Source organism: Crocodylus porosus, unplaced genomic scaffold (genome assembly GCF_001723895.1).
Source record: "Crocodylus porosus isolate Cpor-Errol unplaced genomic scaffold, CroPor_comp1, whole genome shotgun sequence".
Taxonomy (NCBI): domain Eukaryota; kingdom Metazoa; phylum Chordata; order Crocodylia; family Crocodylidae; genus Crocodylus; species Crocodylus porosus.
In genome coordinates, this window is record NW_017728906.1 from 104722354 (window position 1) to 104736805 (window position 14452).

Sequence of the window (14452 nt, forward strand, 5' to 3'; positions counted from 1 at the left end):
TACTTGCAGCATCCCTGCTGTCTGCTGTGAGTAGCCTGGGCTCTGTGGCTGGTGGCTGCTGCCCAAAGCCCAAACAGCCTGTGATGTGCCAAGGAAAACGGCCTCCCATGCCATGCTCTAGCACGCGTGCTGAAGGTTGCTGATCTCTGCACTATAACATTTTAATTTTACTTGAAAAAACATTTTTGTCCTGATTTATGGTTTGAGTAGTACACATAGAGGAGATTGTATAATAGCTCAAAATAAAGTCTTACTCCTGAATACTATTGGGGGGGGGGGGCTGTGTGGAGGGCTAACCACGTGCTAGGTCCCAAGAGCCAGCTGGGGATGGGAGGAGTGAAAGGAGCAGGGGGCACGTGCAGCAGAACTCCCCTAGGTGGTGTGGGGGAAAGGGCTGCCTGCATGCTAGGTCCCAAGGGCCAGCCAAAGGTGGGGGAAAGGAGCAGAGGTAAGGGACACATGCAGCTGAGCTCACCCCCTCTCCCCAAGTCTAGCCCATGGTTGCCTCTGTGGCACTCCACAGGGGGATGAGCTCCATCTGCTCCTGCCAGAGGTAGCCCAGATTGCACTTCTGCTCACTCCTGCCAGACAGCACTGCCCCAGGTCCCAGCCAGTGTGCAAAGCTTTCTGGTGGAGGTGTTGCCGCAGCTGCCCAAGTGCTCAGCTTCCCTTGCCTCCAGCGGCTTCTCTGGGCCGGATCCAATCAATTGGCAAGTGCCCACCCACAGGCCAGATCCAATCAGCTGGTGGGCCGGATCTGCCCCATGGGCCACAATTTGCCCACCCCTGTTCCAGGCTCCTTCTTTTGCACAGTGAATATCCACAGGCTAGAAACAATCATGTCAGGTATCTTTTTCCATAGATCTCAGAGGGACTCCTCACAGATAGAGTAACCCTTTGGCTTGCACCACCATTAGGATGTGCAGAAACAAGTGGAGGGAAAGCGCTTTACAGACAGCGTGATTAAGAAGGAGCAACCTCTTGGCCTCTCATGGAGAAAGCAAGAAAAGGTTCTTTATTCTGCCATAAAATCAGCCTTCACAGCTAGGATAAGATGCTGAGGGAGGTTTTGAAATCTCCTTCCTGAAAGATTTTCAAAGAAAGACTTGGATAGATAGCTCTCTGAGCCAGTTTAGGAAAAGCAAAACCATCACTAGATAGATCAGATAATCCTTCGGATTTCATCCAACTCTATGAGTGTATCATTTCACAACTGCAACAGATAAGGAAGAAACAATGAGCTGCTACTCTATTTGTGAAATGGAAGATGGAGAAATAATGAGGGATAACTCAGGCAATGGAATGCAATAAACAGAGATTGAGGGGGTTTTCATAAAAGCCTGAAATGCAACCCTGCATATGTATGCAACACCAAATGATATGTTAAAGGATTCTTTGTTTGTTTTTTTTAAAGAGAAATTTCAGGGATCTCTTGTACTTGGCTGAAAATAGTTCTCACTAGTGGCAGTTGCACTCTAACTGTTTTGATGGCTAAGGTTCGCAGAACAAAATGCAAAAAGAGAGTGACTCCCAATCTCTGAAAGTAGCAAACTGAATGCCCATATGGCAAAAAAAATTCTGACGATGACATGACTGTTTTGTGAACAGTGAGGGTGATGTCCAGTCCCTGATCAAGTGTCAGTGGGCCTACTAGCATGTCCTCAGCCTCTATCAACTGTGCCAAAAGTGACACATTTCTGCTGGGTACCTGGGCTGGCTCTCAGCCCCAAGACCTACCTGAAAGCCTAGAGGTCACAATGGCTTCAAATGCTTGGGCATTTTCCTAAGCCTGCCAGCTTATCTAGCCAAGAACAAGGAAGGCCTCAGTGAGGAGGCTGAGGCATGACTACAGCAGTGGCACTGGTGTCTGCCCAAACCTCTCCTAGTACAACCAGGTCCTGGTCATCAACAGCCTAGTAGCTGCTATTCTGTGGCACAGATGTGCCATCCTGGACCTGCCAATGATTCTGCTTGAAACACTCTAGAAGCTCCTTGTTGACTTCTGGACCAAGCACCATTGGCTCCAGCAGGCTTCCTGTACTCGCCCACCGTCAAGGGAGGTCAGGGTCTAATTGGCCTGATGAGTAGAGTAGCTGTAAGCCCTTCACTACTACGCTTTGGTGGAGAACACCTCTCGTGGAAATGGTTGGCCTTTGCTTTCCTGTGTCAGGTCAGGGACCTCAACACTTTTTCTACTGGACCCCAATCACCTCAGCTAGATCACCCTGCTGCCCTTCTAACGCAGCATCGCCCAGCCCTGACAGGTATATCTTCAGCTGAAACCATAGGGCAGGAACCTGCAATTTCAAGAGCTGCTGCAGGAGTGCCTGGTCTATAACTTGGCCTTCCAGCAGTGGGCACTGAGCCTTGCCTCTCAAAGCCTCATTGCCACCTTCGTCTGGTCACACACCATCAAGCTGACTCAGCTCTTTGACTCAGCTCAGTCTGACTGGCTCTTGGCCAAAGCCATGGCAGACCGACTAGGCCAGCATTCTGTCTGTTTTGCTTCACACCTAGTGGCTGAAGAAAAAGCTGTCCTCCCCATGGATGAACTTGCCTCCCTAGAAGACCACCTTTGCCCATGACATGCCCTCCCCAATGGCAGCTTACTAGACAGATCCCCTCTATTACTGCCTGTTTCTCCAGCTGTGGACAGCAATGAGTGGTGAGCCTGGCACTCTCCTATCCCTCCCCATGCCCAACAAGAAAAGTGGTGGGATTTGTCTTAAGATGCTGTCTGCAAGGCCCTACACACATGGATAGTCAAAGTATGTCATTTCCATGTCCTCACTACCTACCCTGACATGACTAGGAGGTGGTGCCTACCAGTAGCAACAACAAAGCAAACCCACCAGGCCTGGCATACACTGTACAAGCTACCCATCACCAAGAGAAACTGGTGACTTCCAGTGGCAACTGCTGCATGGGGCACAGTATATGTCCAGCTTTTCTCAGTAGTCCCTAACCTGTTCTTTTGCCATTGTTGGCTGCTCACCTCCTCCCTGAAACTGTGCTGCCTGGTGCAGCAGTCTAGGAGCTGACCTTACCTGTGAAGACCGAGGCAAAGAAGGCACTGAGTACATCAGCCTTTTCTGCATCATCTGTCACAAGATTGCCTCCCCCATTCAGTAAGGGACCCACATTTTCCTTGATTCTCCTCTTGCTACAGACATACTGGTAGAAACCCTTCTTGTTACTTTTCATGTCCCTTGCTAGATGCAACTCTAATTGCGATTTGGCCTTTCTGACTTCATCCCTGCATGCCTGAGCAATGGTCTTATAACTTCTTCTTATTTATTTGTCCAAGTTTCCACTTCTTATAAGCTTCCTTTTCGTGATTTAGTTTAATGAAGAGTTTCCTGCTAAGCCAAGCTCATCTTCTGCCATACTTGCTAGTTCTCCTGCACATTGGAAGGGTGAGCATTTGATGGTGAATGTCTGGAGCACATTTGGTGCACGTGCCACATTTGAATTTTGACACTTCACTTTGCAACAAAATATGAATCAGTTTGTGTTGCACTGGGCCATTGAGGGGGACCTCTGCGGGTGGGAAATGGACAGCTGTTTCTATAGCCCCCTCTACACATTACAGGTATTGCACAATTAAGGTAAGATATGGCAGAGGTTTCCAGTCACCAGGCTGTGACCTGGTGCCAGGCCGCGAAGGGTTGGCTGCCAAGTTGTGGCTTCTGCTGCCAGCAGTCACATGCGGGGTTAAAGCTGGGTGGTGGGAGAGCCCCAGCAGGGAGGCAGCCAGCTCTATGCACCCCGTTCTACCACCATGGCTATGGCGCAGCAGGTACCAGGGCCCGCACTGGGCCAGGCAGGATCCCCTCAGCACCACCTGTGGCTGGAAGCTGGGGGGATGTGGGTGGGGAAATGCTCAGGGTAGAGGGCAGGGAAGCGGCTTGCTCCACTGCTTGCTCCTAGGGAAGGTAGTGGAGCCCCTTCTCCCCAGGCAGCCCCAGCTGGATCCCTCTGGGCCACTTCCTGTGTAGCTTCCTCCCCTGCAGGGTACCCTGGTGTCCACGGCTGTAGTGCCCCAACCCGATCTGATCCTCAGACCTCCCCCCATGTATAATTGCATTTAAATATGTAAATTAGATTAAATTGCGCAATTACCTTAAGGCCAGCTACATATGCAAAGTATTTTATCACATGATAAAACGTTCCAACCAGCTATAAAGTCAGCCCTCAAAAATGTGTACTAACTTTATACCTGGTTGTTGAAGAGCTTTAATTTGCACATGTAGCAGGGTCTCCCCTGCAGTTAAGAGACTCATCAGCTAACAGAGCTCCCAGCCACAGGGGTTTCATGCCCAGCATGAAAACCCCCAGGCCCTGGAAATCATGGCCACCACCATTCCTAGGGCTCTGTGGTGCATAAACCCCCTGGGCCCTGGCAATCACAGCTGCCATCATCCCTAGGGCTCGGGGAAGCGTGAAACCCCTAGGCCCTGATGATCATGGCTACTACTGTCCCTATGGCTTAGGGGTACATGAAACAATCGGACCCAGGGTATCGCAGCAGCTGCAATCCCTAGGACTAAGAGATATGTGAAACCCCTGAGTCCTGGGGACTGCGGCTGCTACCATCCCCGAGGGCCCAGGGGTACATGGGGCTCCCCCGTGGCTAGGATCCCCTCAGTGGAGGGGGCTCCCATATGCGTGAGCTTGCTTCACATCAGACCAGGCTCCCCCTGCACCAGCAATAAGGTGTGATGGGATCTAATACATAATCCCACAACCACGCATTAGCTCTTATCTCGCCCTTACCTGCATGTGCAGAGGGGCATGGGTGAGGTGATTTCAGTCTCTTGGTGACATGGTGTTTTTTGTTGTTAACAAGCATTTCATGCTCAGCCTGAGAGGGCCATATACCTTTGCACTTTCACCATTTGTTTTTAATATTTGTACAGTAGAGGTTTAAAAAGTTTAAAAAAACCCCAAAAAACAAAACCAACCAAAAAACAACCAAATAAAACAAAACAAACCCAAATTCCGATCTGTCTCTTTCTCTGCAGATTGTAGATTTTTGAGATTTTACTAGCAACTCTGATCCCTACTCAGCAGAACACTTAAAGTATATGATTAACTTTAAGCATATAAAGCCCCCGATTTGAACCTTACAGGATTCAGGGGTTATTTATTCAGTAACAAAAATCTCTGCTAGTGCAGAGTTAAGGTTGTCCAGTAGAATCCTCTGAAAACTCAATCAAATAAAAGGCAGCACACCTAGGCCAGGAGTAGACATTACACTTTTACCAGTATAAGTGATCAGAAACCAGTCTATACCCGTTAAAGAACAGAAGTTTGGCACACAGAGACCGATTTAAAAATGGTGGAACCAAGTCTAAGATTTGCCTCTCCTCACCCGCCAACCAAAGGGTAAATGTGTGTTCTGTTTGCTACTGATCTAAATTACGCTGCTTACAGAAAACTATAAAACTTAGATGGATTCTACCTTGGGCTTCCTGAATGTCTGTACCTAGCCCTAGTGTCAGGTACCACCAATTCAATCTTAACTCTGATTTTCTGGAGCTGAAAACAACCACTGAAGTTTATTTGCATCAATGCAGCTATACTCATTCTGTCAGGTACAGCGGTCTTGAATTATGGAGGAATTACTTTGAACAGCTTGACAGAGTTGTAAATGTGATATGACAAGATTTGAGGGAGCAAATGCCTACCCCTTTAGCTGTCACCACATGCAAGAAAAAGGAAAGCAGTGTGTATGGATTAGGGAGAGTCAGTATGCCTTGCTTCTACAATCAGTGAACATTTCAGTAACAATGCACAAGGTTATTAACCCCAAGACTGTCTAAAGCCAGACAGGATATGAGAATGGTCTATGAGCTGAATGATGGATAAATTAAAGTTTAGTGTAAACAGTGGGTGCACTGGACATCACTCAGAGTTAGGATGTCAGGCCACAGTTAAGGTTGCATAGCTATACACAACTGACTCTGAATTTTTTTTATTTTCATGAGATTAAAGCTGTTTTACCTTTATGGTCCCTTCCCAAATCCTGAACATCTTGGGAGAGTAAGAAGAGTGGGTCAGATCCTAGCCCAAATGGCTGGACAAGGAGAGGGACTCAGAATCCCATGAAGAAGCAGGACCAGGCCCCTTCCCTCTCCCCCCAGATCTAAGCTCAGACGGAGCAGACAAAAAGGGAGACCAAGACCCTTCTCCTGTAAACAGAGTCCTCCCCGGCCCTAACAGTCTGGATAGGGAGAAGGTTTCAGATTTCCTCCAGAGCAGCAGGACCCCAGGCTCTGGGCTCCCACATTACAGGGGACAGGGACACGTGATCATACAACCTCCTCCCATCACACTTCTTGCCTCCTACCAGTATTTCACCTCTATACCCCCTCTTATCCCTTTCCTCAGATCTGAGTCCTGACAATTCATTCCCAACTCTTCCCCAAGGCATCGTCTCTTGCTCCCCAATCCTCCTCTGTTTTCATATTCCCCCCACCACTATTCCCCTCAATCTACTCCTAGCAAGTATTAGCACATGGGATTTATTTTTTCAAAAACATTACCCCAAATTATCCATTATGTTCAAATTACAGTTCCCACAAAAGGCAGGCTATAACAACATGTCTATCATTCATTCATTCTCATATTTTTAACAAACATAAGCATCAGTGTCATACTGACTGAATGTGACTCAGGTTTCATGGCCATAGCATGTCCCCTTGAGTCACCTATATCACATGGAGAAACTGGCTTTCAAAAAAAACTTATAGGATCAAACAGGACCCCTTCATGTTGTCTACTCCAACCCCATGCACAGACATAAAACTTAACTGCTTGTAAACCCATCCAGACAGATGCCTACCTAGTCTCTTCTCCGATGAGGGAGAGGCCGCAGCTTACCCAGATGGCTTCTTCCATTGTCCAACTGCTTTTATAATTACGAGGGGTTTTTTAGTTTGATTTGATTTAAATATGCTTTATTGTACTTTACGCTAATGTCCTGCCCACCATGGCATGGGAGAACCATTTTTCTCCATCTTCTTTAAGGCAGCCTTTCAAATATTTTAGAAACAGTTGTCATGTCCTCTACCAATCTCCTTTTTTCCAAATTAAACATACCTAGTCCCTTCAACCTTTGCTCACATAGCTTGCATTTTAACCCCTTCATCATCTCTGTCACTCTCCTCTAATTTCTTTATATCAAGATGTTATCAATGCCCTTAATGAACCCTCTTGTTAGTCTTTCTGCACAGGCACAGTTACATTTTTGGGCCCACGAGTGTTTAGCACATGTTAACTAACCATACAACTCATTCTTTATTGAAATGTTCAATATTGTTTTCCCCAAGGAGCTGTAGATGCCAGCACTAACTGAAATAACTGCTGAGCAACTGTAGACTGTTGGGGAAAATCACAACCATGGTGCGAACACCAAGTGTGTTCAAAAAAACACTTGTGGAAATTGTGAATTTTAGGAAATGCCACTGTCTTTTCCCAGGGGCTCTCTCTCAGGAATTCCTTGATAAATTGACCATAAATATGGTCACATACTCGTACACAGCAAATTTTACAACCACCAAAGAAAGCCGGCAGATTTCAGAATACTTGGAAAAGCTGACCTTTAAACAGAAAGGGTTCCTCAACCTTAACTTTAGCAGAGCTGGCACACATTTTGATCCTAGATCTTTTGGCAGAAAATTGAAAATAGACTTGCATGCCTAATTACTTATTTTTAAATGTGTGACAGATATGCAACAATTTGAATATCTAGACTATAATTTACATAAATACATTTTAAAACAAAACATTTGAAATGTATTCCCTTCTTTACTGCTTATAAGCTCAAGTGCTTTCCTGGATTGGGGCCAGAATATCAGCACCTTGCAGGAGAGAGCCGAACATGCATAAATCAAACCTTCAAAGAAATGTCACATTCATAAGGAATATATTTGGGTGAACAGATTTGGAAGAATAAAATCAACAATGAGGAGAAATTAGAGTGGCTGAAAATTAATAAAGCACAGCTGGAATTATTTGATTCATCCACATCAGCTGCTTAAATGGCTCTAAGGCTTAAACTTGTGGAAGGAAGGTACTTGAAGACTCAGGGGTCAATTGCTTTTGGAGACAAATTGACCTACAAGAATGCACTACTCTAAATTGGTCCTTGAAGAACAACTCTACTGCAATACATAACCAAAAGGGGGGGAAAAAAACAACACAACAATTTAGACTCCCAAAAGCCGATATCGAGCCAAGTACAATTTTACACACATGCAGACACATGCACAATCATAATATTAACAGCTTGCCAGGCTACAGGTTTTTTTTCCACAAAAGAAAGGTTTACAGATTATTATTTTTGTCCTGAAACCAACTTTACTCTACTTTTTGTTATATGACACACTCAAACCTATTCATTGTCAAGTTGCTATTGTAACCTGGGCAGCGCTTTGCATGATTCAGTTATGTTCGAAAGTCCAAGGACCCCAACTGCTGATTTGGCCTTCTAGGTATAAGGTGCAGCTGTGGCAATCTATAATTCCATTAATTTGGAATTAAATGCAGCTGTAAATTCAAAGATGAGTCATCTGTATTAGTCAAACTGCTGCAATACATTCATCTGTAACTTCCCATAGTTTGTGATAACACTCATTTGAAAACAAGCATGCTAAATACGTTGGGTTTCTTCTAAACATCTCTTTGGTTCTTGTACACATAAATTTCTTTTTCCTGAATAGTAGCAAGTATGTTCTTTACAAAATACCTTAATAAAGTAAGCGGGTACTAAAATTAAATATTTTCTTTCAATAAATAATTTATTTGCATAAACTAGGAGCTCAAGATAATATCTAACCACACAATGCTGCAAGACATTCATAAAGAATCCCTAAAAAAAACCCCTTAGATAAATTACAAACTCCTGTTTGAACATATTTGCTTGGGGATACAGTGGGAATTTCATTCCTGGATGTGGACAGATGAAATATTATGCTTCTTTTAAAAGGAGGAAGTCTTACCACAGTTCAACTGAATCCATTGCAACTATTTCATGCGTCTACTCCGATCCTCTTCTAAGTGGAACTTAAAAAGTGCATCATCTTAAAACAAATTTCAGTTACCTAAGTCTAGCTTCACTTGCTGTGGGATTATGTAGACAGACAACACAGTTACAATGTATCAAATGATGGGCACTCAAGTTTCCTCACTTCTCAAAAGTGGTATAATGTTCATCTGCCCAATGCTCCTGCTATTGTCATCCCTGGAAGATGTCACATTTTTTGGATGCACAAACTTACAATACTATAAATTCAGTCACCTGAAAAATATAATAGCTAAGAATATTCACTGTCATGAATAGAAAATATGAAAAAATACAGAAAAAATAGTAACTTTTTAAAAGGCAGAATTATTTCTAGTTTTACAACATTTGAAAAGTAATTTTAGAGTTCCAGAATTTTCTTTTGCTTTCCACTATTGCTATGGTTAACCAACATCCTGGCCTCATAGACAAGGTGGCTGTTTAATAAAGAAGTACAAATTATTATCTTAAGATGAATTTTAAAAGAGTTAATATACAGAAGTGTCAATACAGTTTCTTGTTTTCCAGTGCTATCACAGGGGTTATTTTACAATCTGATCCAATTCATGGCCTATCTCTAGCAGGAAGAGCATTCCAAAATGATGTCTTTCAATGAAGCTTTAAACATATTAAACACAGAGGGAGTACAGTATGTTATTGCTACTACTTAATATTTTCCTATTGCACAGGAAGCTTGAAATTCAGAGAAACGGATGATGAATTTAGATCTACAAAGAACTAGTATCTCAGTTCTACAAATAATGCCACATTGAATTTACCTGCATAGTCCTCGGAGTGCCATCAACAGTGACAGGCAATAAGGGTGAAGCCAGGTTCCATTCACTGGTCACGTTTAGTTTCGTCCCATCAACTTCCACCTGTTGTGACACAAAACAAGACTGTTACCGTGAAGACGGACAGAAAACTGATCTCAAGTTCATTGCTGCATACAAAGCAGCAACCATTTTAAAACAGATGGCTCCCAAACAACCTGTCATGTTTACTGCTTCTGCCATAAAAGACAGGGTCCAACAAAAGAGTCTTCTAGCCATCTCTGGGGAGAGGTGAAGGACCCGTGAACAGCTGCCTCTGAGTAGCAAGGTTTCAAGTGATTTCCAGCAAGTAACAAACAGTCATCCAACTTTTAAACCTATCTGGACATGCTACATTTACTGCAATTAGACAAGTAATGCATATAAATTTCAGTGACACTTTGCAACCCACACAACAGGGCTTGCATATAATATTCTCTCCAAGGACCAAGGAAGAACTTTTCCTAGGCTTCTAATGAGGGGTTTTGCATTGTTATCTTAATTAACATGAGGCAGTAATTAATTCTTTGATGTTGAATCTCAAAGTCCAGTCAAACTTTGCAAGTTCTGTCATGTTTTTTCTCAAACTACCACTAATCAGGGGACTGTAATTTCATGCTTACATTCCACTATGGTTATGCAGAAATGCACTCAGAAAAACTGCCATCATCTGTCTCTTTATAAGGGAATATTTCTATACAAAGGACAAACAATTTGGGTTCTGAAAGATGGTAAGAAATTGAATCCTGATTGTGCCCCCCTTCCATGTATTCCAATTTCTGTTAAATATCACCACAAGCTTCTGCAGACTGTACCATGCCATAAGGAGTATTAGTGAGATTAAAAAATATATATATAGCAAAAGAATGACTATATATAATTATAGTATTATTAATTAGTGTCTGTAGAGTGCTTTGAGCACCAACAAGGTACCCATGGAAGAACAAAGACGGGTAAAATATGATTTCACTGGGGTTTTGTTTGTTACCTTGCATCTGCTTATGCTCCCAAAATGCCTAAAATATTTTCAATCAATAATTTTAAGTTAACCAACAGCTCAAATGTTTAATATTTCTCACTAACCTGGATAAATACCACTATAGCAAACCTGTATTCAGAATAAAAGATGCATCCTTTTTTAAATAAATAGGCAAAGGCATACCAAAAGCACCACACACACACAAAATTAATAACAATATGATTTAATTTACTTGGCAATAGGCTCAGATAACAGAAACTGTACTGCATCTTAACAAGCTCATTATAAACAAACAGCAAAACTATCACATAGAGCTGCATTTTAGCTTTGAAAAGCTTTAACTGAGAAAACTCTGACTTCAGACATATGTTTTGGAATATAAAGGCTATCTTCAGTGGGAATGATCTCTACTCAATTGCTAAACAGGTTTTGTCTAAAAATAAAGCTGCGTGTGAACACTATGAATAAAACAAGCCATTTATAATGGTTTACCAACAGGCTAGATCAGTAGGCATGTTTCAGGTGCTTTGCACTGCTCCAGTTAGGCAAAAGAGCCATAAACCTTTCTTAAGTTAAAACAGATTTTACAGCTGCTTTGCATTGCCAGAGCAGTGTGAAGCAGCTGGAGCATATCAGTGGATCTGGCCCAAGGTCAATACAGCTACATTGGCAAATATTATCTCTGCTTAGAACAGTACATGCATGTTTGACTGGCAATTGCATTTTGGAATGGCAGCTAATTGAAAAGCCAGTCCTTCTCTGATGATATAATTTAAGCCCAACACTTAGAAACAATTGGTTGCGTTTCCCAAGCACCCAAAACCATCTTGCAACCTTTGTCAGTGAAAAACAGTTACCAGAACAGAATTGGAATACTGGCTAGCAAATAATTAAGTCTGTGCTTTAGGGCTGTACCAATACATAGACAGCCTTGTAGAAAGCAGAACTGATGACTAAAACCTGATCTTAGGGTATGAGCCTGTCTCCACTTAGCAAACAAATTTACTGCTGGTTCCTAATGAGGTAAGACCATGTTACAGCAGTAAGCTACCAGTCTTTGAGCCTTCCCAAGAGTTCATATAGATATAGCCATCAGCAATTCCATGTTAAGTTAACTTTCTTAATTCTGGCAGAACCAAAAATGAGTGTGACAATAATGCAAGTCAAGGGCCCTAGATCAGGCTTGAACAAATAGAGAAGTAGAACTCAATAAATGCTGCAGCTTTTATTGCAGGTAGCATGAAACAGGAGAAAAAGCAAACAATACATTGTCTTTATCATGTGTTCTCCATTCAAGTAGGCATGTTTGACCAAACAAGGAGCTAAATGGCAGGGAGCAGACTTGATAATCTGATTATGTCCCTTCCGACCTTACCAACTATGAAACTATGAAACTAAAATGTGCCGTTTTTTACTAAACAGCTGCCAAACAATTTTATAAAGGTATCATGAGATTGCAGAGCCACTAGCCATCATCTTTGAAAACTCATAGCAATCAGGAGAGGTCCCAGTTGATTGGAAAAGGGCAAACATAGTGCCCATATTTAAGAAAGGGAAAAGAGAGAATCCAGGGAACTACAGACCAGTTAGCCTCACCTCAGTCCCTAGAACAAACATGGAGCAGATCCTCAAGGAATCCATTTCAAAACACTGGATGAAGAAGGTGATTAGGAACAGTCAACATGGATTCACCAAGGGCAAATCACGCCTGACCAACCTGATTGCCTTTGAGATGACTGGCTTTGTGGATGTGGGGAGACCAGTGGATGTGGCTTGATTTAAGCAAGACTTTTGACACAATCTCTGACAACATTCTCGCAGGCAAGCAAGCAAGGAAGGAAGTACAGGCTGGATGAATGAACTATAAGATGGATAGAAAACTGGCCTCAAGCTCAGAGGATAGTAATCAATGGCTGGATGTCTAGTTGGCAGCTGGTATCAAGTGGATTGCCCCAGGGGTTAGTTCTGGGGCTAGTTTTGTTCAATGTCTTCATCAATGATCTGGAAGATGGCACAGAGTGACCCCTCAACAAATCTGCAAATGACACCAAGCTGGGAGGAGTGTATATTCTGGAGGGTAGGGCTAGAATTGGAGGATTGGGCCAAAAGGAATCTCATGAGGTTCAACAAGGACAAGTGCAAAGTCCTCTACTTGGGACAGAACAGGCCCACGCATGAGTACAGGCTGGGGACTGACTGGCTGGGCAGCAAGTCTGCAGAAAAGGACCTCAGGGTTACAGTGGACAAGAAGCTGAATATGAGCCAGCAGAGTACCTTTGCTGCCAAGAAGGCTAACCGTATACTGGGTTGCACTAGTAGGAGTGTTGCCAGCAGGTTAAGGGAAGTGATTATTCCCCTCTATTCAGCACTGGTGAGGCCACATCTGGAGCACTGTGTTCAGTTTTGGGTACCCCTCTACAGAAAAGATGTGGACAAATTGGAGAGAATTCAGCAGAGTGCAGTGGAAATGGTTAGGGGACTGGGTGCATGACTTCTGAGGAAAGGCTGAGGGAACTGGGCTTATTTAGAGAAGAGGAGACAGGGGATTTAATAGCAGCCTTCAACTACCTAAAGGGAGGTTCAAAAGAGGATGGAGCTAGAGTATTCTCAGTGGTGGCAAATGACAGAACAAGGAGTGATGGTGTGAAGTTGCAGCAAGGGAAGTTTAGGTGAGATATTAGGAAGAATTTTCTCACCCAGAGGGTAGTAAAACACTGGAACAGGTTACCCAGAATCTCCATCCTTGGAGGTTTTTAAAACGAGGCCTCATTAGGAACAAAGCCTTGGCTTGAATGATGCACTTGGGGGTGGTCCTTGTTTGAGCAGAGGGTTGAGCTAGATGACCTCCTGAGGTCCCTCCCAACCCTAATTTTCTATGATTTTTTGATTCTATATTGGATCCCATTCAAGGTGTGCATTTGTCATGTGTGCAAGAATAAAATTTCCTGATTAGCAGCCACTGGCGCAGGACGTAAGAATGGGTTAACTATGGTCTCTCCCCAGTCATCTCAGAATTTGAAGACCTTGGTGCAGAGGACTCAGAATATAAGAAGGAAGAGCTAATCATGTAATCCATACCAACTACAAATCACAGCTACCTAAAAGTAAACAACTCTTCTTTGAGCAGACATTAGTAGGGTGAATCATACTATAAGTAGTATCCCATTCAGATAGCAGGGATGAGGACTTTCACCTGCAACAGCTGAACTGTGATTACTATGTTGCTGTCCTGAACTTGATCCCTGACCTAGCAAATAAGTCCAAGGTACAGTACTTGATAAAAGTCAGCAGAGTACTCCAGGTCAGTGCTTTCCAGAACTTTTATATCTGTATATGTCTGCAACAGGATGAATAAGTCACTTAAACTGTGGTGGAGTGAGGCTTCAAATCAGGAGCAGAGGTCACCACTCGGCTGCTAATCCATTTTGAGATTCTTGGTGAGAAGACAACTTGACATTTTGAATGCCATGTTATAATCAGAAAGAAACAGTCTGAATGGCTTGGTGCTTGTAAGAGATTAAAACAGAGTCCTGGATACATCTAGTATATGCAATTTTGTTTCCTTCTTCCACCAAGGATAGCTTGGGAAGAAGA

General features: G+C 43.3%; 1 protein-coding gene across 1 annotated transcript in view; it reads right to left on the reverse strand.

Moving 5' to 3' along the window:
* PCCA (propionyl-CoA carboxylase alpha subunit) overlaps positions 1-14452 on the reverse strand; it is a 446742-nt gene that overhangs the window by 87633 nt on the left and 344657 nt on the right. Inside the window, exon 20 of the mRNA XM_019528487.1 lies at positions 9847-9945. Coding sequence (XP_019384032.1) covers positions 9847-9945 — 99 coding nt within the window. The remainder of the gene's footprint in view (positions 1-9846; positions 9946-14452) is intronic.